Here is a 26,583-nt window from a genome sequence, read left to right on the forward strand (position 1 = left end):
GCTCAGAGGATTGAGCATCGTCCCAGGGACTGGGAGGTCCCAGTTCGATTCCCGATCAGGCACACGCCTGGGTTTTGGGGTCAATCCCAGTGGGGTGCATGCAGGAGGCAGCCCATCAATGTTTCTATCTCTCTCTCCCTTCCTCTCTCTCTAAGAAATCAATAAAACATATTTTAAAAAACAAACAAATAAAAAGACACATCCTCTCTCCCACATGTGCACAAAGGGACCTGCGTGCATGCTGTCCTCTCCAGACACTGCCGGCCCTGCCTGCCAGCCTGAGGTCCAGGTTCACCCATCTCTGAGCTGCCCAGGAAGGACGAGCCTGGGCTGGCTCCTTGGCAGGCTGCCTCCTCCCAGCCAGAAACAGTTAATTGCCAGCTCCGGGCTGCCTGCCTCCAGCCCAGCCCTAATCGGCCTGATCTCAGGCTGCCACTGGGGCCATGGCAGCTGCTGCAAGTAGTGGAGACATTTCTCCAAGGTAATGATTAAGCTGGGTGCCTATCAAGGGCGCAGGCAGCCAAGCCAGGAAGGTGAGCCCTGTTCACACCTCAGCCAGGCTGCGGTGGCTGGGACTGGTTTGGGAAGGCAGGGCCCCAGGGCACAAGGGCCCTGAGCCGGCAGCCGCCGCCTCCCACTGTATGTGGGGCAGCTGAGAGCATCTCAGAGCCTCCCTCCGCTGCCGACCCTGCAGGGACCCTGCCCTTGCCCCCAGCACCATGAAGCTGCAGGTGTTCTGGACTGGGCTGGAATACACCTGCCGGCTCCTGGGCATCACCACCGCTGCAGGTAAGATCACCTCCCTGCTGCAGTCGTCTACACATGGGGTAGAGCAGACAGGGCTGCACGAAAGGTGGAATCAGCTGGTCAGGGCTGGGCAGACACATCTGACCACATCTGCCCTTCACTTTTCTTCCCAAGACCCCAAGAAACTGTGTTCTGTGGGCAGCAGCGGGCAGTGGGGTAAGCTTGGCCTGGGAACCGAAGGGCCTTGGGAGCCCTCAGACTCCTCATCTTCTAAATGAGAGGGGGCTCTGCCCCACTCCCAGAGGGCTGCTGCAGAGTGGGGCCTGGGCTGAAGGGGGAGGTGTCAGCTGCGCCTCACTGTAGAGCGTGGAAATGGTCAACAGAGCACATCTGGCTTCATTCAAACCACAGCCGCTATCGCGCAGAGTTCCCAGCACTCGGGCGGCTGTGCTGGAGGGCTGGCCAGAGAGAGCTTGGGCTTCCCTTAATGCACTGAGTGATGGGGAGGATGGTTCCCGTGATTTCCAGTAATGCACTGAGTGCTGGGGAGGATGGTTCCCGTGGCCTCCCTTAATGCCCTTGGGATAGGGGAGGATGGTCCTGGTGCTGGACTCCTCTCCCTCGCCTGCCTGATCCGGGGCTGCTCCTGCTGGGAGGACAGGCAGAGCAGGAGCAGAACAAGAACCGTCCCGACCCTGAGTGCTGCCTGCTCAGCTCCCCATGCGAACCTTGGCCAGGATCTGTGGGGCGATGAGAAGGCAGCATTCTGAGCTCTTGGCTCTGGGCCTCACTGTCCCTTAGGGACCAAGAGGGGACACCCACTGCTCATCAAGTCTTTTCTGCCACTAGACTAAATCATATGCGTGGATCTTGGTGAACAGGAAATGTCTCCCAGCTCAGACTCACACAGTGCTGCTCCCAGCCTCAGCCTTGTCACTTGTCAGTGTGTGACCTTGGGAGAGCCCTCCGGGCCCTCTGGAACTGAGCTTTCTGGTCTGTACAATGGACATAACTGGAGTTGCTGGCCAGGTGTTTTGGAGGATCAAGGATGCATAAACTGATCATAGCTAGCTGGAACTGGGGATAAAAACCCCTTGGGAGAAGCCCCATGACATGCTGCAGAGCTCAGGGGTCCCCATCATTCCCAGGCACCGGGCCAGGCTCACTGGTAGACTGGCCAGTGAGCTCTACAGCATGTAGGCCCTGAGTTAGCACAGAAAAGGCTGTTTGAGATTATCTTATCCCACCCTCCTGTTCTAAAACGCAGCATCTGAGCTCAAATAGGGGCAATGACCTTACCCAAGGTTACATTGCAGGTCAGAGGGACAGCCAGCCTGGAGCCCTGGTGCCTTGACTTTCGAAAAGGCCACGACGTAGCCAAAGTGCTCTCTGCTTCCCAGGGTAGGAAGCCCATCCAGCAGACACCAAGAGGGGTCCGGAATTGCTCTGTTGAGAACCTGATTACATGAGCGGGTAGAGAGCCAGCTCCAGACTCTGTGCAGCCGCCTGTCCCCTACCCTCTGGAATGACTGCCAAGGCCTCCACCTGGCCTTCCGGGAGGGAAGTCAGCCTAAATAGGTCTCCAGTCTGTGTTCAAGTTCTGGTCTACAACCTGTTGATCGTGACCCCACCCTAATTCTTGGAAGCCTTGGTTTCCAAATGTGAATGCACATCCCTTTGAGCTGTCAGATGTCACAGTGACAGCCCCCTGCCACACTCTGCCCAGAGCTGAGCCTGCTTCCTGGCTAGAAACTATTTTAAGATGTGTCTATCCTTCTAATGGATTAGCTAGACAGTCTGAACGTCTGGTTTATCTCCGCGGCACACGCACGCGCACACGTGCACACACGCGCACACACGCGCACACGACTGCTCCTTTCAGCCACAGCCTCCTGCCTGCCGGAGGGCAGCCGCGCATGCTGAGGACAGGCCTCCGCTTGGTTTTGATACAGGACCCAGGCTAAACGTGGGCCACGAATTGCCTCCTACTGGCCAAGCTCTTCAATCATCTTGCTGGTTCTAAAGTGCTAGGAGCGAGTGGGAAGCCAGAAAGACGGGCTTTGGTGCTCTTGGGCCTGAGGTTCCATCCGTGTCCCTGAACTCCTGGCCTGTTTCCAGTGCCTAAGACTTGGGCTTCATGTACAGGGCACTGCTGCTGGAGAGGAAATAAGGCTGGAGACAGAGGCTGCCAACCGCAGAAAGTCCAGGAGACCTACAGGAGCCCCACTGTGGGGAGGAGTGTGGCTCCCCAGAAGCTAGGAAAATCATGTGACCAAGGCCATCCAGCGCGTCACCTGCAGGGACCAAGCAGCACCTATCCACTGGCCTCGTCTCTGAAACCCCTTCCCCTCTGCAGGCAGGATCTGTGACTGTCAGCGGCTCCAAAGGTGCAAGACCCCAGGGACTCTACCAGGATGGCAATGCCCAGCAGCTGGACACAGCGTGCCCTGCACAGGTGCCTGAGCTCCTCCGTCCCTCTTCACCCAGGGCCCTGTGGATGAAGCCTTGTTAGGACACCCAGTGGTCCCGCAGACCATACTGCCCACCCCCACGCCCGGCCCATACCACAGAGTAGACGCAGACAGAGCATTGCTGCCACCACGTAAGAGTAAATAGGCCATGGACAGGCTGCACTCCTTCAAACGTGTTTTGGAAATTGGAAAATTCTCTTTCTCTGAATCAATCATACGGTTTCCAGGTCATCACAACCCATGCCTCCCACTAGTCTCACACTTAGCTGGCTTCACTCGGCACGGCCTCCCTGGCCAGAAAGGCTGTGTGTGTGTGTGTGTGTGTGCCTGTGTGTGCCTGCATCTGAGCGTGTGCATGTGTGTGTGTGTGCATGTGTGTACGTGTGCATGTGTACATGCAAGTGTGTGCACACTTGTGTGTGCACTTGTGTGTGTGTGTGCACACGTGTGTGCAGGCCTGTGGGTATGTCTGTGTGTGTGCCCATGTGTGTGTACATGTGTGCATGTGTGTGTGTGCACACATGTGTGTGTGTCCACATGCCTGTTAGGGAGACAGCCTCCGCTGCACCCAGGGAAGCAGGGCATATGGGAAACTGCACACAGACGCCCAGCACCTGCTGCTCACTCCTCAGAACCGGGCCCCACTGGGTCTGCCAGGAGAAGAGCTCCAGGAACCTCCACCTTGTGAGCTGTTCTCGCTGCAGACTGATTGTCGAGAGGAGGAGCCTGGGGGACGGATTGTCACTGAGGGGAGCACAGCAGCCCAGGGCTCCTCCCCTGCAAAGTGCGCGGGCCCATTCCTTTCCTGAGAAGACAACACTGGTTTCTCCATGAACCTCTGCCGTCCTTTTTACCCCTGACAGTGGCTCCCCACGAATTCCTCACCACTCCTGTGAGAGGCGTAATGGGAAGGGTCCCGTGTCAGGACATCTGAGGGTCCCCGACTTGGGTGCGGTGTGGAGGGAAGAGGGGAGACTCGCTTTCCCTGGCCCCGACCACTGGAGAAGGAGCTCTGTCCTCGGCCATGCCCTTGCCCACGGATGGGCACGGCCTCCCTAAAGGGGAGGCACCAGAAAACCTCTCTCGGCCCTTTGATGAGGCCCCTCACCTGTCCTCAGAGCAGAGGGGCTCAGGCTTGAGGACGCTCCCTGCCCACACTCAAGGGCATTTTTTTTTTTTACTCTTCCAGCCCTAACCTTGGGTATAACAGCTGACAGTGAACATTATTGTTTGAGCTTTTACTGTGAGCCAAACTCTGGGCTAGATGTTTTAATGCAGTATCTCCTTGCGTCCTCATAACTACCCTTTGGAGCTCTGTTATGCTCATCTTCATCCTCACTCTATGTGGGGAAACTGAGGCTCCGTGCAGTGAAGAAGTTTGTTCTAGTTCTCACAACCAGAAAGCAGGAGGCAAGATTTCAAGTCACGGTGGTCCACTCCTGAGACCTAACTCTTAATCAGTGTGCCCCTCCCCTAAATCAGGCCAAGGGACACATCTTCCCATGTCTTAGTGACCCCAGGATGCAGGATGCAAAACACATAGGAGGCACCAATGAGGCTGACTAGGGCCGCCCGCCCGTCCACCCGAGTGCCCCGCCATCAGTCAGCCCCGACAGGCAGGTGATGCTGGTGAGCTGGACACTGTCGCAGTGAAGCACAGCCAGGAAGGACCAGACCCCTCCCAGCTGTAAAGATGCTGAGATCTGGCACAGCTGCTCACTCTGGCTCTGAATGACGACATGCTCTGACTGGGACCCACGACCACCCTGCCAACCCAGTCCCAAACCTCACCCAGGGCCAAATCTGCACGCGTTTCAGGAGAGAACTGTCCCAGCGGGACCTTCCATTCACGACGTGCTCCAAAGTCATCACCTCGCTGAGCCCCACCGTCGCCCATGCAGGAGCTGGTTTATTCTGGGTTCCGAGCCGTTAGCCTCTGCTCCACGCTGAGGACAGGGCCATGTGCTGAGCAGCCCCACGCCTGCTAGTCCACTTCAAATGCCTCGTTAATGTACATTCAGACAAAGGAGCAGAAGCCCAGCTGTTCCCGTTGTTTTTACAGCAGGTGCATAGTTTGACCTTAGCCCTATTCGAAGCCTTTGGAAACAATCCAGTGCATCCGAGGCAGCCACCCTGGGCTGTCCAGGCTTGTTTTCACCCTTAAATGTCTGTCCCCGTGACCGCTCCTGCCAGGTAAGGGAGCTTCATGCGCGCCACACGTCCACAGCTGGGTTTATTAACCACATGTTCTCAGATCCTCCAAGTGGGTGTTGACTTTTTTTTTCCAATCTTACTGTCTCAACGAGTAAATAAAAAGTCCCCACCTGTGATCCACCCTCCTACCCCTGACAGATAATGTGATTTGGCTCAAGCATCTCTTTCTTTATTCCTTTATGCCTGTGCCCTCTTCTCGCGTTGGGACCAGGAAACCGAGAACTCCGCGTAAGGTCCATTCAGTCCACACACATTTGTCCCTGCTTTGAGCAACGCAGACACATGCATTCGAACGGCATGACCTCCCCCGAGGGAAGCATCTGGGGGCCAAGGAGACAGGCTGGAGCATGCACACCCCGGCTCTGAGCGCGGTGGCATAGTGTGTGGGAGGCGGAGCTATGTCGTGCTCTACCCCTTCCGAGCGGTGTGACTTGAGGAAGTTTCCTAACCACTTTGAGTGGTGACAGAAGCCCTGGCTGGTTTGGCTCAGCGGTTAGAGTGTTGGCCCGTGGGCTGAAGGGTCGCGGGTTTGATTCCCAGGCAAGGAATCTGGGTTGGAGGTTCAATCCCCTGGTTGGGATCATATGGGAGGCAACCAATCAATGTGTCTCTCCCACATCAATGTTTCTCTCTCTTCCCCACCCCACCCCTCTCCCTTCCACTCTATCTAAAAATCAATGGAAAAATATGCTTGGGTGAGTTTTAACAAAAATAAATAAATAAAATAAATGGTGATGGAAGAAGACTTGATCACATGATACAATATGCAGATGAGGTATTATAGAATTGTACACCTGAAACCTGTGTAATTTTATTAATCAGTGTCACCCCAATGAATTTAACTAAAAAATACCCTCAGTTTTCTCATCTATGAAACGGGGAAAACAAACGTATCTACCGTTTGTAGTTGTGAGCATTCGCTGAAACGATGATTAAAACAGAAAACCGCCTGGCACATCGAGTCTCACTCTGCACTGGTTAATTTTAGGAATTAACAGGACACAGGGACTGCATAGCATGAGTGATGGGCTCTTCTTGCAGCATGGGGGGAAGGGAGATCAGAGGAAGAAACAGGGCATACGTGACCCTTGAAGCTGGAGGGGGAGAAAGGGCCAGAGAGGTCTTACACTAACATTGTCCCTCACACTCTGAGCTTCAGTTATTACGATCAGCCCACAAGAACTCAGTTATTTCTCTTTTTTTAATTTTGTTGTTGTTGTTGTTGTTAATCCTCACCCAAGGATATTTTTTCATTGATTTTTAGATAAAGTGGAAGGGAGGGAGGGAGAGAGAGAGAGAGAAACATTGATGTGAGAGAGACACATCAATTTGTTGCATGTCCTCTACCAGGGCTGGGGTTCAAACCTGAACCTACGTATGTACCCTTGACTGGAAATTGAACCCCTTCGGTCTACAGGCTGACACTCTAACCATTGAACCAAGCCAGCCAGGGTTTTTTAAATATTTTTAATAATCTTTAGAAAGAGAGGAAGGGAGAGGGAGAGAGAGAGAGGAAGAAACATCAATGTGAGAGCACAACATTGATCGGCTACCTTCTGCACACCACCCACCAGGGATTGAGCCTGCAACCCAGGCATGTGCCCTGACCAAGAATCTAACCAGCAACCTTTTGGTGCAAGGGACAATGACCAATCAACTGAGCTGTACTGGTCAAGGTTTAGTTAACTTCTTTTTTATTATTAAATTTATTAGGATGACACTGGTTAATAAAACAACATAGGTTTCAAGTGTATAATTCTATGATGCATCATCTGTATATTGCACTGTGTGCCCACTACCCAAAGTCAGATCTCATTCTGTCACTATACACTCGATCCCCTCGTGGCTACTCAGTCAGAAGGAAGATGGTACCCTTGTTTTATTTTTCATAGGATGACAGTTCTCTTAAGATCGTCCTTAGTTCTGTACAATCACGTGAGGGGGTTGGTATCAAAAAGGAATGTAGTCATAGATAAGTAAGTGGCTGATGCTGGGGAGAGGGAGCGTGCCCCTGAGGCTTCCTAGCCTGCCCTAGGCCAGGTGAAGGTCAGACAAAGACCTGGCGGGTGTGGCAGGGACAGAAAGCACCTGGAGGCACAGCCATTGCGTGCTGGCACCAGGAAAGCTGCCTGTGGAAGAATGCTCTCTTTGAATGCAAGGTAGAATAAGAAGCAAATACCTTGGACAAATGTCTTGACCTGAAATCAAGATCTAGAAGAAATTTTACCCCGTGGGTTCTTGCAAGAAAGATGCCATTCTAGGCTGGAGGCAATGTCCTTGGTGTCAGAATCCCGCGAGTCTGCGGAGTTCATCCATGTAAGTAAAGGCATCACCAAAAAGTGCTGTGTCAGCCCAGACTGCTTCACAGGTGAACTCTACAACATTCATGGAAGAAATAATAACTATTCTTCACAGCTCTTCCAGAAATTTGAAAAGATGGGACTACTTCTCAACTCATTTTATAATACTAGCATTACTCCAATAGCAGAACTAGACAACGACATCAACATAGACATAAAAATTCTAAACCAAGTTTTAGCAAATCAAATAAAAATATGTAAAAATGAAAATAAATGACAACCAAGTAGAGTTTATCCCAGAAAAGTAAGGTTGCACTAATATTTGAAAATTAATTGATAAAACTGACTATATTAACAAACCAAAAAAGAAAAGCCATATCGCTATCTAAATAGATACAGATAATCATTTGACAAAATTCAACATTCTTTCATAATAAAAACTATCATCAAACTAGTAATAGAAAGAAATATTATCAGCCTAAAAAGGGCAGCTACGAAAAGCTTTCAGCTACTTAAAGTGAAACACGAGTGCTTCTCTCCTAAAACAGGTAACAGGACAAGGGTACCCACATGGCGCTAGAGGGTCTAGCCAGTTCAATAAGGCAAGGCAAAGAAGTGAAATGCATACATATTGCCAAGGAAAAAGGAAAAAAAATTATTATTTACAGATGACATGATTATCTGGGAAAACTGCCAGAATCTACCAGAAAAACGACTAGAGTTTGGCAAGATTGCAGGACAGACGACCACTACACAACAATCAGTTGGTCTATATACTAGCAAGAAATAACTAAAAAATAATTTTAAATACAATTCATAATAGTTTCAAAATATTAAATACTATGGGAAATACTATCGGACAAAAACGTATACACTGGGAAACAAGACATATTGCTGATGGGTAGTAAAGACCTACATCTATGGAGAGCTACTTTGTTCACGGGTCAGAAGACTCAATGTCATTAAGATGTCAGTTCTCCCTAAAAGTACTCTATAGTCTAAATACAATCCCAGTGGAATCTTAGCAGGTTTGGTTTTTTTGTTGTTGTTTTTTAATTGACAGACTGTTTCTAAAATTTACCTGGAAATGCAGAGGTCCTGATACAACCAGAGCAACTTTGTACATGAAGAGCAAAGTTAGAATGTAACACTGCCTACTTTTAAGACTTATTTTAAAGCTACAGAAATCAAGACAGCGCCATTTTGACACAAAGTCAAATTGATTCATGGAACACAACAGCAGTAGACATATATGAATAACAGAATTTTGACCTAAGTACAAAGACAATTTAATGTAGAAAGAATAATTTTTTCAACCAATAGGTCTGAACAATTGAATACCCATTTACCAAAAAAAAAAAAAAGTATCTATGCTTTGTACCCTATACCAAAAAGGAAGATTCAAAATGGATTATAGACCTAAAAGGAAAACCTAAAACTATGAAACTCCAAGAAAATCGGATAAAACCTCAGTAATGGGTTAGGCAGAGATTTCTTAGATACGATACCAATTTCAATCCCTAGAAGAACAAATTGATAGATTGCACACCATCAAAACTGAACACTTTACTCTTCACAATATAGCTTTAAAAGAATGAAGAAAACAAGTCAACAAAGCGACACGATGGCAAAATCACGTGGAAACCCGTCCATGTCACTCGTTGTTGGGAAACGCACAGCAAAGCCCCAGTGAGGGCTGCTCCACGCCTCAGAGCGGCCACAGGCGCAAAGTCTCACATGCCAGCTGCTGACGTGTCGACGAGGACGTGAACCCTCAGGCCCTGCTGACCACGATGTAAAATGGTACGCACACTTTGGAAATGGTTTAGCAGTTTCTTAAAAAATTGAACATAAACCTACCACGTGATCCACTCCTAGGTATTTACCCAAGAGAAAAGAAAACATGTGTCCATGCAAATACCGTACATGAGTGTTTACAGCATCTTTTCTTGCCATAGCCAAAACTAGAAGTAAGCCAAGTTCCCTAGAGCAGACGGATCATATCCATACCTCTCGGCCACAGAAAAGCACATGCTGCAACATGGATGAATCTCAACATAACCACCCTGAATGAAAGCAGACAGCCAGAAAATAGCACATACTGTGTTACCATTTAAATAAATTCCTAGGAAATTAAAACTAATCTCTAGTAACAGAACATAGATTAGTGGTGTCTGGGGGTACACGGATGGGTAGGAGAGTAGTTTTACAAGGGTACAAGGACAGATGTATTCATTCTCTTGATTGCAATGGTGGTTTCCTGGGTATATACATATGTCAATGTTTATCAGACTGAACAATTTAAATAAGTACAGTTTGTTACACAACCATCATATCTCAATAAAGCTGTTTGTAAAAGTGGGTGTGTCAGGTATTGATTGCCAAAATGATGCCGTGTAACATCTGCAAAACCATAGTGGGTTACAGCTATAAGCTCTTATTATTCACACATCTGGGCAAGTAGGCTGGACAGCTCTGCTGATGTTGGCTGGGGCTGCTGGCTTGTCCAGACTGGCCTGGGCTGCGAGGAAATGGGCCACTCTGCTCTCTGGGTCCCTTTGCTCCCGCAGGCTGGCTCTGGCACGCACCATGATAATGCGGAGGCATGAGGGGCCGTGCCAGTTTGCGAGCCGATCTCACATCTCTGCCTTTGTGGTGAGCAAGGCAGATCACATCGCTGAGCTCAGACTCAGGGGCTGGGGACACAGACCTCCCTGCGAATGCCGGGCGGGGTGATGTTTGAGCGTCACAGCAACGCAGGGGCTTTGCAAAGGACCAAAGTCGACCTCGTGGCTCGTCAGCTGTAGTCAGTGGCTCATGTTTAAAGTCTCTAGGGGAGAATGTGTTTAAAGAATCCAGGGTGAACCCGGAACAGGCTGTGAGTTCCTGGAAGTACTGAGCGCCACGCTACACTCTGAAATCTCTCCTACCTCATACTTGAAACTTTCTACAATGGAACCTTGTCCTCCAAGCACTGTGTGTGAGACCTGCGACCTAGGTGTGTCCCCACTGTCAGCACGGGGATGTCCCCGCATGCTCAGTCAGTCTGTCAGGGCTTCTGCTGCATTGTGTGTGAGACCTGTGTCCTAGGTGTGTCCCCACTCTCAGCACAGGGGATGTCCCCACATGCTCAGATTCTGTCAGGACTCCTGCTGCACCATGTGTGAGACCTGTGTCCTAGGTGTGTCCCCGCTGTCAGCACGGGGATGTCCCCACGTGCTCAGAGTCTCTCAGGGCTCCTGCTGGGCTGGGAGCACCGTGTGTGAGACCCGTGTCCTAGGTGTGTCCCCGCGTGCTCAGAGTCTGTTGGGGCTCCTGCTGGGCTGGGAGACCTGCAGCTCCTACCTTATGTCCCAGGGGCTTCTTAGCAGCTGGTTCCACACTCTCCACGTTCCTAGTGGAGGGGAAAACAGTTTTCACCTCTGCAGCCAGCTGTGCCCTCGCTGAACCCAAACCACCCCAACCACTGCCAGCCACCCCGTGCGTGCCTACCTAGCTGTCCTGCAGACCCAGAGACCAGCAGGAGGGAGCCCGCACTCGAGGACAGAGGAGCAGTGACGAAGACGTGGAAGCTACGAGGTGCCTGGGCAGCAGTGGGCACGGCCAAGGTCACAGCCTGGCGTGAAAAGCCAGTTAGTCAGTGTGGCCTCCAGTGACCTCTGTGAAGTGTCCTGCGTTGCCAGCAGGGCACTGCACTGAACACAAGACAGGTGACAGAACTCAACCCAGAGATGAAGTCAGGACAGACGAGCTACAGTCAACCCGAGGTTCACCCTGAGTCAGAAGTAGACAAGGCCTAAAGCCAAGGAACTAGCCCTTCAGCAGTCGGCACCACACAGGCCCCAGCCTCGGGGGACCTGGCAGACCACACGAAGGGCGCCACGGGAGACGCGTGGCGGATGGCTTTGCGCCGCTGTGCCCTGACAGGGCCTGCAGACGGCAGCTGGGACGGGAAATCGACGAGCAACCTCGGTCCCCGGAGAAAAGCCTCTGTCGCAGTGAAAGTGTGTATTGATGGAGGATGAAAATAAACCCTCTTCTCGCCATGAGAGCACTAATGGAACAACCGACCTCTCCTAATACTACTTCCAGCAATCACTATGTGGCAGAACACTCCATAACTTCCTGAGAGTGAACCCGCCTAGCCGTTCGCACAGGTTTTTATCATTGTCATTTTCCAGCAGAGGAAGCAGTTGAGAGGGTCACGGGGGGTTGAGGAGCCAGGCTCTGCCTCTGCGGCAGCCGAGCACCCTCTCAGCTTCCGCCACCCACGCTCGGCGGCCGGGGAGCCAGGGCGCCCGGGAGATGCTCAGAGGCTGCCAGGCCCTGGCCTGCACCTCAGCCTCTCGGTCTGGGATGTCGACCACCACTCAGCCTGACCTGGAATAAACAGCCTGGGAGGTGATTCCGAAGAAAACGCGGCCTCAGGAGGAGAAGTACTGAGCAGAGGGAGGACCCGGCCCGACAGGAGGCATAGAAACTGGAGGGCAGGTGTGGGTGGGGAGGCCAGGCTGGCCCACAGTGCTGGGGAGGAGAGCGGGCTCGCCCTTGCACTGTCTGGGACTGGGATGTCCCAGGTCACGTCTGCACCCCCGTGCCCCATGCTTGACTAGACGGCATGAGCCAGTTGGGGCTTCCTCTCTCTCTCCCCCTCTCTCTCTCTCCATGGTAATCTTGGGGTATCTCACACTTGGTGGCCGCAGGAGCATCAGACTTCTCACATGTTGGTAGCTTCTCCCAGAACAAGCATTTTAAGAAGTCTCCGTAGAAGAAGCTGTCAGCCATGCAAGTCCCCAAAATTTATTTCTACTTCATCCTCTCGGACAATGAGTCACTGGCCAGACTGCGTTCAGAGGGAGGGGCATGACATCACATCTCTCAGTGGGAAGAGATGCAAAGGACGTGTGCCCGCTTTGGTCTGACGCATCTGCTGTATTGCACTGTACAGTTAGGGGTGTCTCTCTCTCTTAGTCTAAAGTTCATGGGGCCACCTCTTTGTCACAGATCCAGCAATAATGTCACCAGGTCTCTGGAAGAGTCACTGCCCCAGGGTCGGCAGGAATGTCTTCACAAAGAGATTATTTCTGGCTCACTTACCTTAGCGATGTTAACTGGCACAACCTCGGGAGACCCTTGGGGAGAACAGAGTTGGGGACTAGAGTAAGATCTTGCGGAAGCAGTGTCCCCGGGGTGATTGGCTGCATGCAGACCGCCCATGCAGGGCTTTCCCGGGGCACAGGGCACAGCTTCCTCAGTGGGCTGGCTCCCTTGGGAGGGCGGGATGAGGTGAAAGAGGACGTGAGGGGTGGGCCCAGGAGGCCACACTGCCAGTCTCGCGGTGCGGCCGGACAGCTCGCCAGCCCAGGAGTCCGGAGAGGGCCCTGTGCTATAACGCAGTGGCGGGATCTCAGCTCACCCTCACTCGTGCTCGCCGCCCTCCGGCACGGGGGCCTCGGCCTCTGCAGGGATGTCGTTCCCAGGCAGGCGAGCCTGCGCCCTCCTCTCCCGGCTGCGGCCTGTTCCCACCCGCAGCGTCTGCTTCCTGGGTCTGGCACTGGCCCCAGGTTCTGACACCTATTTGCTTTGTACCCGGTACTTTACCTGGGCTGGCACGAAAGGTGTGCTGTGCGTGAGTGTGGACTCACTCCTGGGGACTTGGACCTTGGGCAGCACCACTTGTGACAGTCAGAAGAGAGCGGTGCCCAGGCTGAGGGCCTTTGCTCCACGCGCAGCGGGAGGTACAGCTTGGGCACCGGAATGGTCACTGAGGCCGTGAAGGGGCTGTTTCCTGCCTCTTTCTGATAAAAGCATTACAAAAATTTATTCACAGCTGGACTTGGGCAATGCAACGGTCCACCGCCTGTGGTGACACCGCTCTCATTCATTTGAGACTCCCCACCCGCACCGTTCTCAACAGTCCTTCCCCAACTTCTGCCATGGGGACCTCGGAACCACTACGAATCGGTCTCGATCCCGCCTCCCCCTGCCCCTTACTGCCAGTGTGCCCGGGCCAAGGTGCTCGCCTCCAGGACGCTGGCTTGGAGTTTCCCATGAATCACATGGGCCCACAGTGCACCTTGAGGAGTGCTGTGCAGCGGGCCAGGGCGCGTGCAGGGGCCACCGCAGCCCAGAGCGCGGGGCTCGGTGAGACACAGCTGAGGTGGCACAGCCAGAGCGCTGCCTAACCCACGTCTGCGGTCGCCTGTGGCCACCTCTGCTCCCGATACCCAGAAAAAGGCAATAGAAGTCATGCAACAGCAGCGCGTGCCCTTCTTCTCTGTGCCTGAAGACTGTCCTTGTCTGGACCCTCAGACAGAGCGACCCTCTCTCTGTGGGCGCCCCGCCCTGCAAGCAGACGAACAGTCACCTGGGCACCCGTAGGAACCACAGCCAGACTGTGCTCCGAGCCAGACCAGCAAAGGAACGAGAGGCCACCAGTGTGCTGGGAGAGGGGGCCAGGAGCACCAAGCAGGTCCTGTACCTCAGCCACCACCTCCGTGTGCCAGGCAGTCTTAGCCAAATATCGCCAAAGCCTCCTACCCCTTCTGCCTGAGGTCACAGAGCTTTGTGAACATATCACTCAGCTGCTCTAAGATACTCCAGCCCCCCCACCCCCTGCCTACTGTGTGAAGATCCACCATCTGGCCTCAGTCCACAGACTGCCCGTCACCCCGCCCTGTGCCCTGCTTCAGGAGTAACCTGCTGTTAAGATTGTGAGGCAGGCCCTGGCCGGTTTGGCTCAGCGGTTAGAGCGTTGGCCTGCGGTCCAGAGAGACCCGGGTTCGGTTCCCGCTAAGGGCACGTACCTCGGTTGCAGTTTGTCCCCGGCCCTGGTTGGGTCATGCAGGTGGCAGCCACTCGATGTGTCCCTTTCACATTGATGTTTCTCTCTCTCTCTCTCTCTCTCCCTCCCACTCTACCTGAACAAAAAATAGGAAAATGTCCTCGGGTGAGGATTGAAAACAAGAAGATTGCGAGGAGGGTCCCCCTGCAGGGCCCTGCTGCTCCACCTGCGGGCCCACGGCCGGCCTGCCCTCCCGCCCCCCGGGGAGCGCCTTCGGGGACGGCCCTTCTCTCTCTGGCTCTCAGAGCACTCAGGTGGGACTCTCTTCCTCTGAGTCACGGTGCATATCATGCCTCTCCCCCTGGACTAGGCATCTGCAGAGAGGAGCCCGGTGCCTGACTCCTGCCCACCACTGGGCTTGACTCCGCGTGACCCCAAGAGGAAAACACAGAACACGAGACAGAAGCACAGTCTGGAGGAGCTGCCCGGAGACACTAAGGAGGGCAGCCAAGTAGCTCCAGGGCAGGGCAGGGTCATGGGTCGAAGCCCAGACAGACAGACAGATGCGGGGGCAGAAGGAAGGACTTCACGTTGGTCAGCGTTGGCTCAACCTTGCATGGTCTGCCTCTGAGAATGTGAGCCGCAGAGCTGGGAGGATCAAGCAGAAAGCAGGCGACCCCTTGACCCCAGTGTCAAAGGACCTTAGGGCTTCCATGAGGCTCCCACTGGATCCCCACAGGGACCTCCTGACCCAATGGCCCTGCCCTCCTCCTCCAGTCAAAGGGTACTCCCTCTGTCCCTGGGCTTGGAGAATCCAGCGTGGCTACGGCTGGTTGAGAGCTTTGGGCGATGACCCCACTTCCCATGGTGCAAAGTGGACTAGCTGGGGGCTGGGAAACTGCCAAGGTCCGAATTAGGAGGGGGAAGGAGCTCACATGTGTCGTCCACCTGACACTGACCAAGCCTTTCAGATGGTCAGTTCCCTCAATCCGAGCAACAGCTCTGCGGGGTGTGCATTCCCCCCATTCCCAGACGGGAGCCTCAGCTCAGGCGCGCTAAGTACTCACGCACTCCACCGAGGTCACGTACGAGAAGTGGGATTCCCACCCAGCTCTCTCAGTCCTCTGTTAGTACTTTGATGTTTTTAAACTGCAACCTGTTCTGCCTCTAATGTTTCTCTACTGCTCCTTTGACTATTGACACTTTGTTTTAGTCAATAGGCATCAAAGTAGCTCTCCACAGGCAAGTGGGTGTACGACCAGGACCAGCCTAGCTCCCAAGACCCTGGCCTGCCATCTGCTGGTCATTTGCCACAAGCCCACGTAAACCTACAAAGACTCTGATGTGAATCAACAAGCGATTTCATCCAGCACTTGTGCAGGCATCAGTTCGTTTACTTAAGCCTTACAGTCACCACGCTCAGGAGACCATGAGAAGGCAGGCCCAGCGAGACTGGGGGACTCGGCTGGGGGTCAGCCGATGGCAGGTCGAAACGCAGGGCCTGCGCTGGGCACCCGTGCTTGGTGGGTTGTTTGTTCTGCCTACACTGTCTGTGCTTCACTTTCCTCTTCCGGAAAATGAGGTATCGTAGGACTTTCACGTGGAAACGTTGTGATCATTAAATATGTAAATAAATGCTAAGTGCTGAGAACAGGGCAGGATACATAGTGAAATTAAATAAATGAGCATTTGCTTGCAATACACACACACCACACAACCACACACACACAACACACATACCGCACACAACACACACGCACACATACTGCACACAGACACTGGAAGACAATGAAAACCAGGACACGGCCCACCGCCTGCAGCCAGAAATGTCACTTTCGGTCTGTCGGTCCTTCACATTCTGGCAGTGTGTCCTTGCAAGAGTAACGCTGAGCCTCGTTTTCCTCCTGTGTCACGGAGCTGCTATGGGGAGCCAGGACACGTGTGAGCCGTGTGTGAACCCAGTGCTCTGTGGGTTGTGTGGACACGAGGGGGGTGTGGCTGACCAGCCTCCCTGGTCCTGGCCGCTGGAGCGGGTGGAGCTCCATCACTAAGAACCCCTGGGTGCCTCCCTGCCCTTCCTGGATCAAAGTGCTCCGTCCCCTCCCTGCAGCCCTCCCACCCCGGCCCCGAGGTGAGGGCGGTGCGGCGGCCTGCGTGGGGCCCCTGCACTTCAAGGGCAGCTGTCCCGCAGACCCAGGGCCGGGCCACCCGGGGTGGAGGCTGCTGCAGCATCTCTGCGGGGAAGAGAGGAGGCCTCGGGCCGGGCAGCAGCTCGTGAGCGGCAGAGACAAAGGGTCACTCACAGCCACATTTGACAACCCATCCTGCCACCTTTGAGTTTTGGGGGGAGTGGGGAGGACAAGGCGGCAAACACCACGGTGGCTAATACCAGGGTGTGTCGCCTGAGCCCAGAGAGAGGTGCATGGAGTACGATCGATTAGGTCCAGGAGGTCTGATTAGTGGGCCAGCATGGTCCTGCAAGAAGGTCTGTGACACGTCCTCCTCAGTGGGGGGATGGGTCTGGGTCCGAGCCCTGGCAGTCGAGTGAAGCTGTGAGAGCAGGGGAGCCCCCAAGAGGAGATGACAGGGAGCCAGCAAGTCTGCAAAGGTGGGTCCAAGACAAAATCCACCCTGGCCAAGTGCAAGGTTAAGCGTTTGAGCACAAGTGTTTAAGCACCAACTGCCGAGAAAGGGCAGGAGGGTGACGGGGCCGAGCAGTGTGCCCTCTTGAGCAGAAGCCCAGGGCTGGATCCGCTCTGGGCCAAAGCAATGAGCCAAGGGTGCGAGATGCAGCTGCCAAACCAGCCAGTGAAAACGAGGTCATGAAAACAGTGAGAACAGGCAGGTCCCACCCTGGCCAAGCACTGAAGCCAGACACATGGCACACATGGCACGCATGGCACAGGCCAGCAGGACAGCAGGGCCCCTGAAACCAGGACACACCGAGGACAGCTACAGAGCAGAGCATGTGGTGCCCGTCATCACGGGCTGTCTCTGGGGACACTCGGGCGGTAGCCTCGCCAGAGCAGGCAGAGAGGGGTGGCGTCTGTGCTCTGGGGAGACTGGACTAAAAGACCTCTGGGCTTCTGCCTGAAATCAAACTGGTTTCCAGAGACCGGTTCAGAAGGCTCCCTGCTCTCTTGTGTCTTCCCAGCCACCAATCTCTGTGCCTCATGGGAAGAGCCTCCCCTGGCTCCCAGTGCCCAGGGGAAAGGCTCGTGCGTGGCCAGGGAGCCCTGCTGGGCAGTGCTGTGACTCCGCACCTGCCACTCCCCCCTCCTCTTCCCTCTCAGTGCTGATCGGCGTGGGCTCCGAGACCTTCCTCCTGGGGCACTTCAAAAGCCTGGCTTTCTACCTGCTGTGAGTATGTGCGCACGCGCCCCTCCCGGCCTGCAGATTCTGCTCCAGCTCACCCTGAGTCTACCGCTCACGTTAACCCAGAGCCGCCCGGCCTTTCCCAGGCTGGATCCACCCTACCCCAGAGGTGGAAGCACTAGGGAGGCCTTAGGGCATCCTCTGCTTTGGAAAGGGCCTGAGTCAAACCATCCCATTAATCAACAAACTATCCTTCCATCCATACGCCCACCCACACAACCTCCCATCCACCCATCCGTTCAATCACCCACCCATCCAGCCATGTAGCCATCCATCCATCTCCTCCATCCATCTATCCACCCATCCACCTCTCCACCCATCCACCTCTCCACCCATCCACCTCTCCACCCATCCACCTCTCCACCCATCCATCTACCCACCCACCCACCTCTCCACCCATCCATCCATCTCGTCCATCCATCTATCCACCCATCCACCTCCCCGCCCACCCACCTACCCACCCACCCACCTCCCCGCCCACCCACCTCTCCGCCCATCCACCTTGTCCATCCACCTCTCCACCCATCCACCTCTCCACCCATCCACCTCTCCACCCATCCATCTCCTCGGTAATTTCTTAGTCAGCAAACATTAAATGAGCTCGTTTTAGAGAGGGGGGAATCTCAGACTATAAAAGTGAGTTCGTCTCAACACCAAGCAGTTGATGTTTCCTTCACGTTGCGTGCTTTACCCTGACAGCACCGTAGACGAGAAGTGGCCTAGTTTTGCAGCTGAGACGATTCAGTGGGAGTGAGCAGTTCAGCCCACACCACCCAGCTCATGAGCAGCAGGGCCCAGCCTCGTCGGGCCCAGGCCATTGAGTCCCCAGCCTCTGTCCTTTCCTCTCTGCCATCTGTCTCTGCTAAGGCCCCTGGCAGAGAGGAGATCCCTGCACGGTGGTGTCCCAGCGACAGGAAAGCTGCATCCCTGCGGCTCTGACCACCCAGCTTCTCAGCAGCCCGATCCTGGAGGACACTGGGAGCCCGGTGTGCCCGTGGGGTCAGCAGGATGCAGCCCCTGCTCCCCCTCTCCTCCCCCAGCCTCCGCCCTCATCACAGTGGCCTCATCTGCACCCCGAGGAGCCCCCCACCTCAGACAGCTCTTCGGCATGCTTGGTGGGCCACATCCACGATCTCCCAGCCACGTCCCAGGCTCCCAGCATGTCTTCACAAGCCACACCAGCCACCGGGAACCCGGGTCCCTCTGACGACTTCTGGTGGCGGCCACAGCCTCCAGGCCACACCTCCTTATAACCTTCTGACCCCCACCTTATTTATGTCAGTCTTCCCTAAACTCACCCACATCACCTACCTCTAAGCATTTGCTTATCCTGCCACGCACCTGGGGTGCCTTTTCACCCACGTCACCGTCCCCAAAGCCTGACATGCTGCCCCGGGACCCCTGCCCATGCCTGGACCCTCACTGGCTGCAAGTGACCTCTTGCTCGGAGGGTCCTCCATGTCTTGCTGAGCCTGTCCCAGCACTGTGCACTGTCTCCCCCGAATCCGGAAGCGGGCCCTGGACTTCCTCCTCGCCATGCGTTGCCTGGCTCGCCCACAAACATCCCTTAGGGTTAGAGCTGGGTTACCGGCCTACTGTAACCCAGGCCCACGGTCAGTCCACGCGGCCTGCTTTCTGCTCAGTGCCCTGCCTCCTCCTAATCGCTCTGCCTGTCTTATGGGGACGCTATGCCCATCCGGTCACCCTGTGGTCCAGTCCTAGAAGTTATTTCCGGCCTCAGGCCCCCCTCCCCTCACCGTGAATTAGTTTATATTCACCCGGGCCCCGCTCTCCAACCCCGAGGGACGAGCACCCCAGACCTCCGTCCATCCTTCCTGCACTCTCACCTACTCATTCTTCGAGGGCCACCGAATGCCCCACCCCTCTTTCACACCCCTCCTCCCATCCTTCCCACACACACTGTCTCCCCAAGCAGATAGTGGACTCCTGCCGCTGTGGTCCCTCACATTCTGCGTTCGTCGATTGCAGCACACACCCTGTATTAATGTCACTGCCTTCTCGTGTCCCCAGGACCAAGCAGGGGCCAAGGTCACGAGCAGGCACGAGCAGGACTGACCTGCCACGGGCTTTGCCACTGTTCTTCTCCACCTCTCCTCTCCATCCTGGCTCCTTGCCACCTTCCCCCTTCCCGGGAGGCCCCTCACGGCCTGCCTCGCACGGACCCCAGACAGCGGCCGCACCACTGGCTGAAGGGTGTTGCCACTTAAAAGCTGAGAAGTCAGGGAGACGCGGGGAGAAAGTAGAGGTTAAGTATTAAAGGTCACAGTGAGAGAAAGCAATGATAGTCACTAATATACACAGGGTGGGCAAAGGTGGCTTTGCAGTTGTGACTATGCAAAACGGAGTTTATTCTTGTAGTGTTATTTATTAATTTGTATTTTTCCATAAGAACAACTGTAAGCCTGCTTTTGCCCCACCCTGTATATTATGAGCACCATGTAGCAAGCACATCCGACGGGCTTCACAAATACGAACTCATTTAGTCCTATAACAATTCCACTGTTGAAGCACAATGATTGCTCTCAGCTTACAGCTGAGAATTGAGGAGCCGAGAGGCCAAGCCCCCTGCCTATGGTCACATACTCGATCAGGGCAATGCCCGGTCCCCGAGGAAACCCTGACCTCAAGCTCACAAGGCAGCATCTCCTCTCACAAGGCAGGACTCACTCGGGTCCGTGGAACACTTGGTAACAAGCCTTGTCCAGAGGGGCCCGGGCTACATGGAAGAATTAGAGACCACCAGACAGGCAAGGGGGAAAGGACGAGTCCTTCCAGGAGGGGCTTCTGTGCAAAGGCCCTGTGGCACCCATAGCTTCCTGTGTAGTCAGGGGAATATGGAAGCTCGTGTAGGGCATGCTAAGGCATTTCACTTCTATAGGCCAGGGAGACTTTCCAATAGAAAACGTGAGTTCCACTCCCAAAGATTGTGATATGGAAAGTCTGGGACTGACCCAGCAATCTATGATTTTACCTGTTTCCCAGGAGATTCTGATGGGAGGGTCTTAGGACACGGTTAGGACATTGGGAGGCTTTGAAGAACTCTAGACTGGGAAGAATATGATCAGATTCAGGTGTCAGAAGGAGCCTTGGGCCACCTGGTGGTGACAAAGTAGAGGAGTGGGGTGCAGGAAGTCAGGGCCAGGGAGTCGGGGAGACCAGCGGGGTGAGGTGTACAGCTGTCCAGGAGACAATGCCCAAACTCAGGCTACACAGCTGAGGCCAGAGAAAATGGGACTGACTCTAAGATCACTGAAGGAGAAGCAGACTGACCCGGTGACTTTCTGGATGATGAGGAAAGGGGGAGAAGGAAAGGGCTCGGGAACGGATCGTTGTAAGACCCTCACAGTCAGACAGTGGGTGGCCTTCCTGGTGACACCTGGGAGAACATCTGCCAGTGTCCCCTCAAGGGTGCTGGGGTCGAGGTGACCTCTCAAGGGGCCTGCAGCTCCCTCCTCACCTATCTCTAGGCCCCAGGCCCCAACCCCTTCACCGCCGCAGCCCAGCCCAGGACAGGCCCTGGCATCGGGACAGCTCCTGGCGATGCTGGTTGGGTAACAGGACTAGGTCACGCCACTTCTGGTCACTGCTCGGCGTAGAGACCCTGGTGGCCAAGGTGCTGTGAGAAGACAGCCCGCGGAGAAATGAAGGGAGGGCGGAGGATGCCGGGCCTCCCTCACCTGTCTCCACCGCAGGTTCACAGGAGCCACTGTCGCCGTGTTTGAAGGGGCCTACTTCGCGGCTCAGCTGCTGGCCATCTGCTTCCAGTGAGTGGCCCCGCTGCCAAGGGAGCCTCGCCACTTCTAGGGGCAGGGGAGGGAGGAGCCCCAGGCCTAAAGGGGCACTTTACCAGCTCTGGACCCCTCCACGCCCCGCTAGGGTCTGGTTACAAAAGAATGACCACCAGGGGGAACCAAGGAGCCATGGCAGTGGGGTGGGGAAGAGGGCCTGCCCTGGGCCAAATGTGAACCCCCCAGCCCCCCCCCCCCGTCCCCCGTCACTCCCCAAAGCTGGCCTGGGCAGCTGCATCCGCGCAGACCCCTGCTCCAGGCCAGCTCAGAGGACGAAGGAGATGGACCTAAAGGTAAGTGCTCTCCTCCTTTGAAACCTGGAGGCAGCAACCCTGAAGAAATGTGCTGTTTCAGGCCTCTGCCCGGCCCATGTATGGACTCTGGATGCCAGTAAGGAGCCCCTGGGCCAATGCCATTCCATGCTCAGGCGAGACTCTGAGCGGGGTGCAGCTGGACTCCAGCCCTCACCCCTGTAGCGGGCCCCTTGTGCAGTGCACAGTCCGCACAACCATCCCAGCCAGGTGTCTCCGGTACTGCACAACTGCTCCCCTTCACTGTGGGCTTCCCGGTGGACCCCTGAGTCGCCCACTCTCCTTTCTACTGCCTTCGCAGTTCCTCTGGAGGGGTACAGGCAAGACCCCTAACTCCCACCCCGGGGTATTCAGCCAGAGGCCACAGCTTGTGAATGGCTGGGGCTCTCCTGAGTGGCTCCCTGCTTCCTGCTAATCCTGAACTCCTTCCTCCCAGCTGTCAGCCAGGGTCCCTGGCCTACAGAGCACGGCAGAGGGCCCGCTGGCTGGGCTGCTTCCAGAAGTTCCTGGCCTACCTGCTGCTGTCCGTGGCCTGCTTCCTACACCCTGTCCTGGTCTGGCACGTGACCATCCCAGGTAGGAGTTCCAGGAGGCAGGCAGGCAGGCCCCACCACGAGGAGGCTGGGCAGGAGGGGCGAGTCCTGGCTCCTCGGCCTGCAGTGACCCTGGCTCCAGGGCCCCACTAGCCCCAGTGCCCGCTCTGGCGCAGGTCGTGGTGATGAGGCCCCGTCAGACATCCGCCGTGCTGGTCACATGGCAGGCGTGTGCTGAGAAGTACATCTTCCAAGCAGGCGTCCCCACAAGGGACCTGGCCTTTCGTTCGAAGTCTCTGTATGGACTGAGCTTTCAGAGGGTGACATGGTCATGTCTCTGCCCAGAGTCGTCCGTGTCTCCCAGTGCCTACGGATTGAGGTGCAAACTTCTCGGCCTGATTTGGAAAGCACGCCGACCCCGAAGGACCCTCACGGCCGCAAGAGCGGCTCCCACGCCACCTCACAGGCCCGCTGGCCAGCCCACCCCCTGATCCAGGAGCCAGGCCTCAGTGCCCCCCGCCTGGGTGCTGTTCTGACCTTTCTGCTAGCCCCCCGCCCTCCTTCCCATGAAAACTGCGCCCCTCCTCATGACCCACCTAAAATGCCAGGAAGCAAACTGCTCAGGGGGACAGGAGCGGGAGGCCGGGCCTCCTTTTCCTCCCTGCGGTTTCTCCCTGTCCTAGCCTCTCCAGGCCACTCTGTGTGGACGCCCAAGTGGACTCCTGAGTGGATTCGGCATGAGGCTAGAGCAAGCCATGACCTCCGGCTCCTTGGCGAGTGAGAGGCCCGCCAGGCTCCGGCCCCGGCAGGAAGGACAGCCTCTTCCCCTGGACAGGGCAAGGCTCCCGGCGGGGACCCTCTGGCCTGGAGGCTGCGGGAGGGGCCAGGAATGGGCCGATGCTGTGCCCCTCCCCCCATGTCTGCACTTCCCTCTGTGTTCACTGGGGACAGTAGAGGGAAGACAGTCTCCCACATCTTGGATAGGAAGAAAGTCCAGCCCAGCAGGTGGGACCTGTTGTCCAACATAGAGTCCAGACCCCCTGAAGGTGTCCCCAGCCCAGCTCCAATGAGCTGGGTGAGGGAGGCTGCCCAGGCCACACCGCGGTCGGCTGTCCGCCGGATGGAGCCTGGGCACAGGGTGCCCTACTCACAGTCCCGGGGCGGGCCGGAGCTCGGCCCTGGCCCTGCTGATACGCCTCAGCCAGGCGTCAGTGCTGCCCTGGAGTAGCTGTGGCTGTGAGGACAAGCTGGGTGTGAGGGCTGGCGCACAGGCAGCCTGGGCGTGCCGCCAGGCGTGCTGCCGGGCCTTTCGGAACGGTGGGCTCGGACAGCCTCTGGCTTTCTCCGGGGCACATCAGCACCCTGACCGCCCATCTCCTCCAGGCTCCATGCTCATCGTCACCGGCCTGGCCTACTTCCTGCTGAGCAAGCGGAAGAAGAGCAGAGCGGCCCCTGAAGCGCCGGCCCCGCAGGAGAGGTACACAGACCCCTCCGCCAGCGCCAGGAGCACCACCGGCTCAGGGGACACCGAGCAAACCTACACCTTCCCCGGAGCCCTCAAGGAGGGGCCCAGCTCCCTCCTCGTCCACATGAAGTGCATCCTAAAGGGGGCCAGGAAGCCCAGCGCCCTCCAGCGCCCAGAGGCCCTGGCCGAGCTGACTCTGGAGCCCGCGGACTCTGTGGCCACGAAGAAGCAGGTGCACTTTGAGGACAGTGCGGTCAGGATCATCCCTGCACTCACCGAAGGCCTGGACGACGAGGACAGCGAGCCAGAGGAGAGCGCCTCCGACACCACCCCCATCATCCCTCCCCACCAGGCTCCGCTCTTCCTAGCCTCTCTCTCGGGCACCAGCCTCTACTGAGCTGCTTGCTCAGTAAGGGTCGAGCAACGCCCGGCCTGGAGTTCCGGAGCCCGGGGTCTGCGGAGGTCAGCTCCTCTAGGGGTGACCAGACATCCTCCACTGGGCCTCGGGACATCGAGTGGCATGCTGGTCCGGAGCTGAATAGTAGGGGACGTGGGTATGGGAGGTGGGACGCGTGCCCAGTTCCTTACAGGAGCGCAGATGAAGCCCACGCTGCCTCAAGCCAGCCGGGGTTCCTCCTCCCGGACACAGGGTGGGGGACTCCCTGTGCTTTCCCCCAAGAGATCATCACCCCCACTTCACACCAGGCTTCTGCTGCTCCTGACACGGGGTCCAGCAAGGGCTCCTGGCCAGTCCCATTTCTGAGGCAGCATCCCAGCTCTGAAGGCACAAGCATGCGCTGGCGACTTATGCATGTCCCTGGGCAGGCGCTGAAGGTGGCCACAAGTCCCATCCCCCAACTGAGATTGCTGGGATGGAGCGGCAGGCCAGGCTGCAGGCCCCTGGCAGGGGAGCTGTGCCCAGCAGTGGGCTGCATTCTCTGTGTGCTCTGGGCCGGGCAGCAGGAGTCACAGCCCCTCCGGGAAGCAGTGCCGCTCTGCTCTCTGCAGGGACAGCAGGCCAGCTGAGTGGTGCTCCTTCCAGAAGCATCGCTGGGGTCTCTCTGCATCCCCACCACATGAACTTCTCCAAGATTCCACAGATCCTGAAAGCCAGTGGCAGTCTTCAGCAGTGAGTGCCACAGCACAAGACAGTGCCGGCTCCGTGCAAGGACCACAGAGGGGGTGCCCTGAAGACCCGTACAGCACAGGGACGAGCCACACTTAGGTCCCGGGTAGCAGGACAGGTGGTAAATAGATGTCCTTCAAACCAGGAGGGAAGAGGAGGGGCAGGGGTAGGGCAGGAGGAAAGGGAGCAGGCAGGCCATGGAGGTGACAGGTGACCCAGATTGACCCAAGAAATCCGAATCAGATAGTCCTCAGTTAAAGGACTTGCAATATAGCTTTCATTGCTGAAAAGTGTCCTCTGGCCCGTGGGATTGTTGCAAGGAAGACAAACACACTCTTCTTCATAGACCATCTTAAGTAACGAGCGACCCAAGGACAGTGCCACGGCTCCTGAGTTCGATCGTGTGAGCAAACACGAAGGTTCTGCAGAGCGAGCCTCGGAGCGCATGCTCTGCAGCCTAGATAAGAAATGTGTGCTCATGGTTGTGTGCTTTGCAACATTCCCTACACGTTAGTTTGCAAGTGTGTGGCATAGCCGACCAGCGGCTCGGATCAGTGTGGTGCCTACATGCAGCAAGTGTCCCAGATAAGCAGGTCCCTTCCTGCAGGAACCCAGTTCCTGCGCAGGACCAGGTGAAGAAAGGACAAACACGTCTCCGTAAGCCCTCCATGGTGGAGTAGTGGAGCTGTTCCTTTAGCTGCCAGAGGAGGAGCTTCCGGATCTGAGACTCACAGTCAAGGGAGAGTGAATAATATGGAACGTGGGTGTGGGTGGGTGGGAGTCGTGCCCAGTTCCTAATTTGGAGGTGTCCTAGGCAGGCCACCTGTGCAGAGAAGGGGCCCGGGTGAGGAGAAGCCCAGGCTCTCGCACCTGTCCTGTGCAGAAGGGGTGTGGGGGGAGCAAGCACAGGTGCAGCGGCCTCTACAGACCCTGCTCTGTTCCCAGAAGCCCAGGCAGTGGAGCACCAGGTGACCAGGGTACATGCAAGAAGCACCCCCAGATGGATCACGTCAGAGCTGTCAGATCTCGTCTAGTAAGCATTTCTGTAAACCCAAGAGCATTGTTTCGGCTGTGTCTCAGGGGTGAGGGGGCACTGGGAGTTCAGGTGACATCTGTGCATGTCACTCGGGGACATCGAGGCTTCCTGGTGCCTCTAGGTTAAGGCAGAGTCTGCTACAGCTTTAGAGACCCAAATGATTATGATCTTACTGAGATTAGCAAAGTAAACTTTTCAAACACTCTTATTGCTGGGAAAAGAAAAGAAAGGGTTGAGATGAAATCATTTAATAGACCAGAACCCTCCCCTCTATCAGTGACCAAGCAAGACACTGGCACCTGCACATGAGCGGATGAACACCAAGCAGATGAACACGTGTGACTCTCAGCCCAGGACAGCCACACCCTCACCCACTGCTGTCCCTGCTCAGATGCTGCCCGGCCCCATCCCC

At 55.8% G+C, this 26,583-nt stretch overlaps 1 protein-coding gene across 1 annotated transcript; it reads left to right on the forward strand.

Annotated features, from left to right (window-relative positions):
* The first annotated feature begins 493 nt into the window (after nt 1-493).
* Nucleotides 494-24,651, forward strand: TMEM72 (transmembrane protein 72). Its single transcript, XM_036265756.1, has 5 exons — nt 494-789; nt 17,810-17,876; nt 21,605-21,676; nt 22,448-22,587; nt 23,928-24,651. The coding sequence occupies exons 1-5, from the start codon at nt 720-722 to the stop codon at nt 24,404-24,406; spliced, it is 828 nt and encodes a 275-aa protein (XP_036121649.1). The 5' UTR covers nt 494-719; the 3' UTR covers nt 24,407-24,651.
* The last annotated feature ends 1,932 nt before the right edge of the window (nt 24,652-26,583 follow it).

This window comes from Molossus molossus, unplaced genomic scaffold (genome assembly GCF_014108415.1).
Source record: "Molossus molossus isolate mMolMol1 unplaced genomic scaffold, mMolMol1.p scaffold_m16_p_17, whole genome shotgun sequence".
Classification (NCBI taxonomy): domain Eukaryota; kingdom Metazoa; phylum Chordata; class Mammalia; order Chiroptera; family Molossidae; genus Molossus; species Molossus molossus.

Excerpts from the sequence above, each read along its gene's own strand:
- TMEM72 (XM_036265756.1), top strand. The coding sequence starts at position 720 with ATGAAGCTGCAGGTGTTCTGGACTGGGCTGGAATACACCTGCCGGCTC. Across the intron at positions 790-17,809 it reads GGGCATCACCACCGCTGCAG|TGCTGATCGGCGTGGGCTCC; the intron begins GTAAGATCACCT and ends CTTCCCTCTCAG. Across the intron at positions 17,877-21,604 it reads AGCCTGGCTTTCTACCTGCT|GTTCACAGGAGCCACTGTCG; the intron begins GTGAGTATGTGC and ends TCTCCACCGCAG.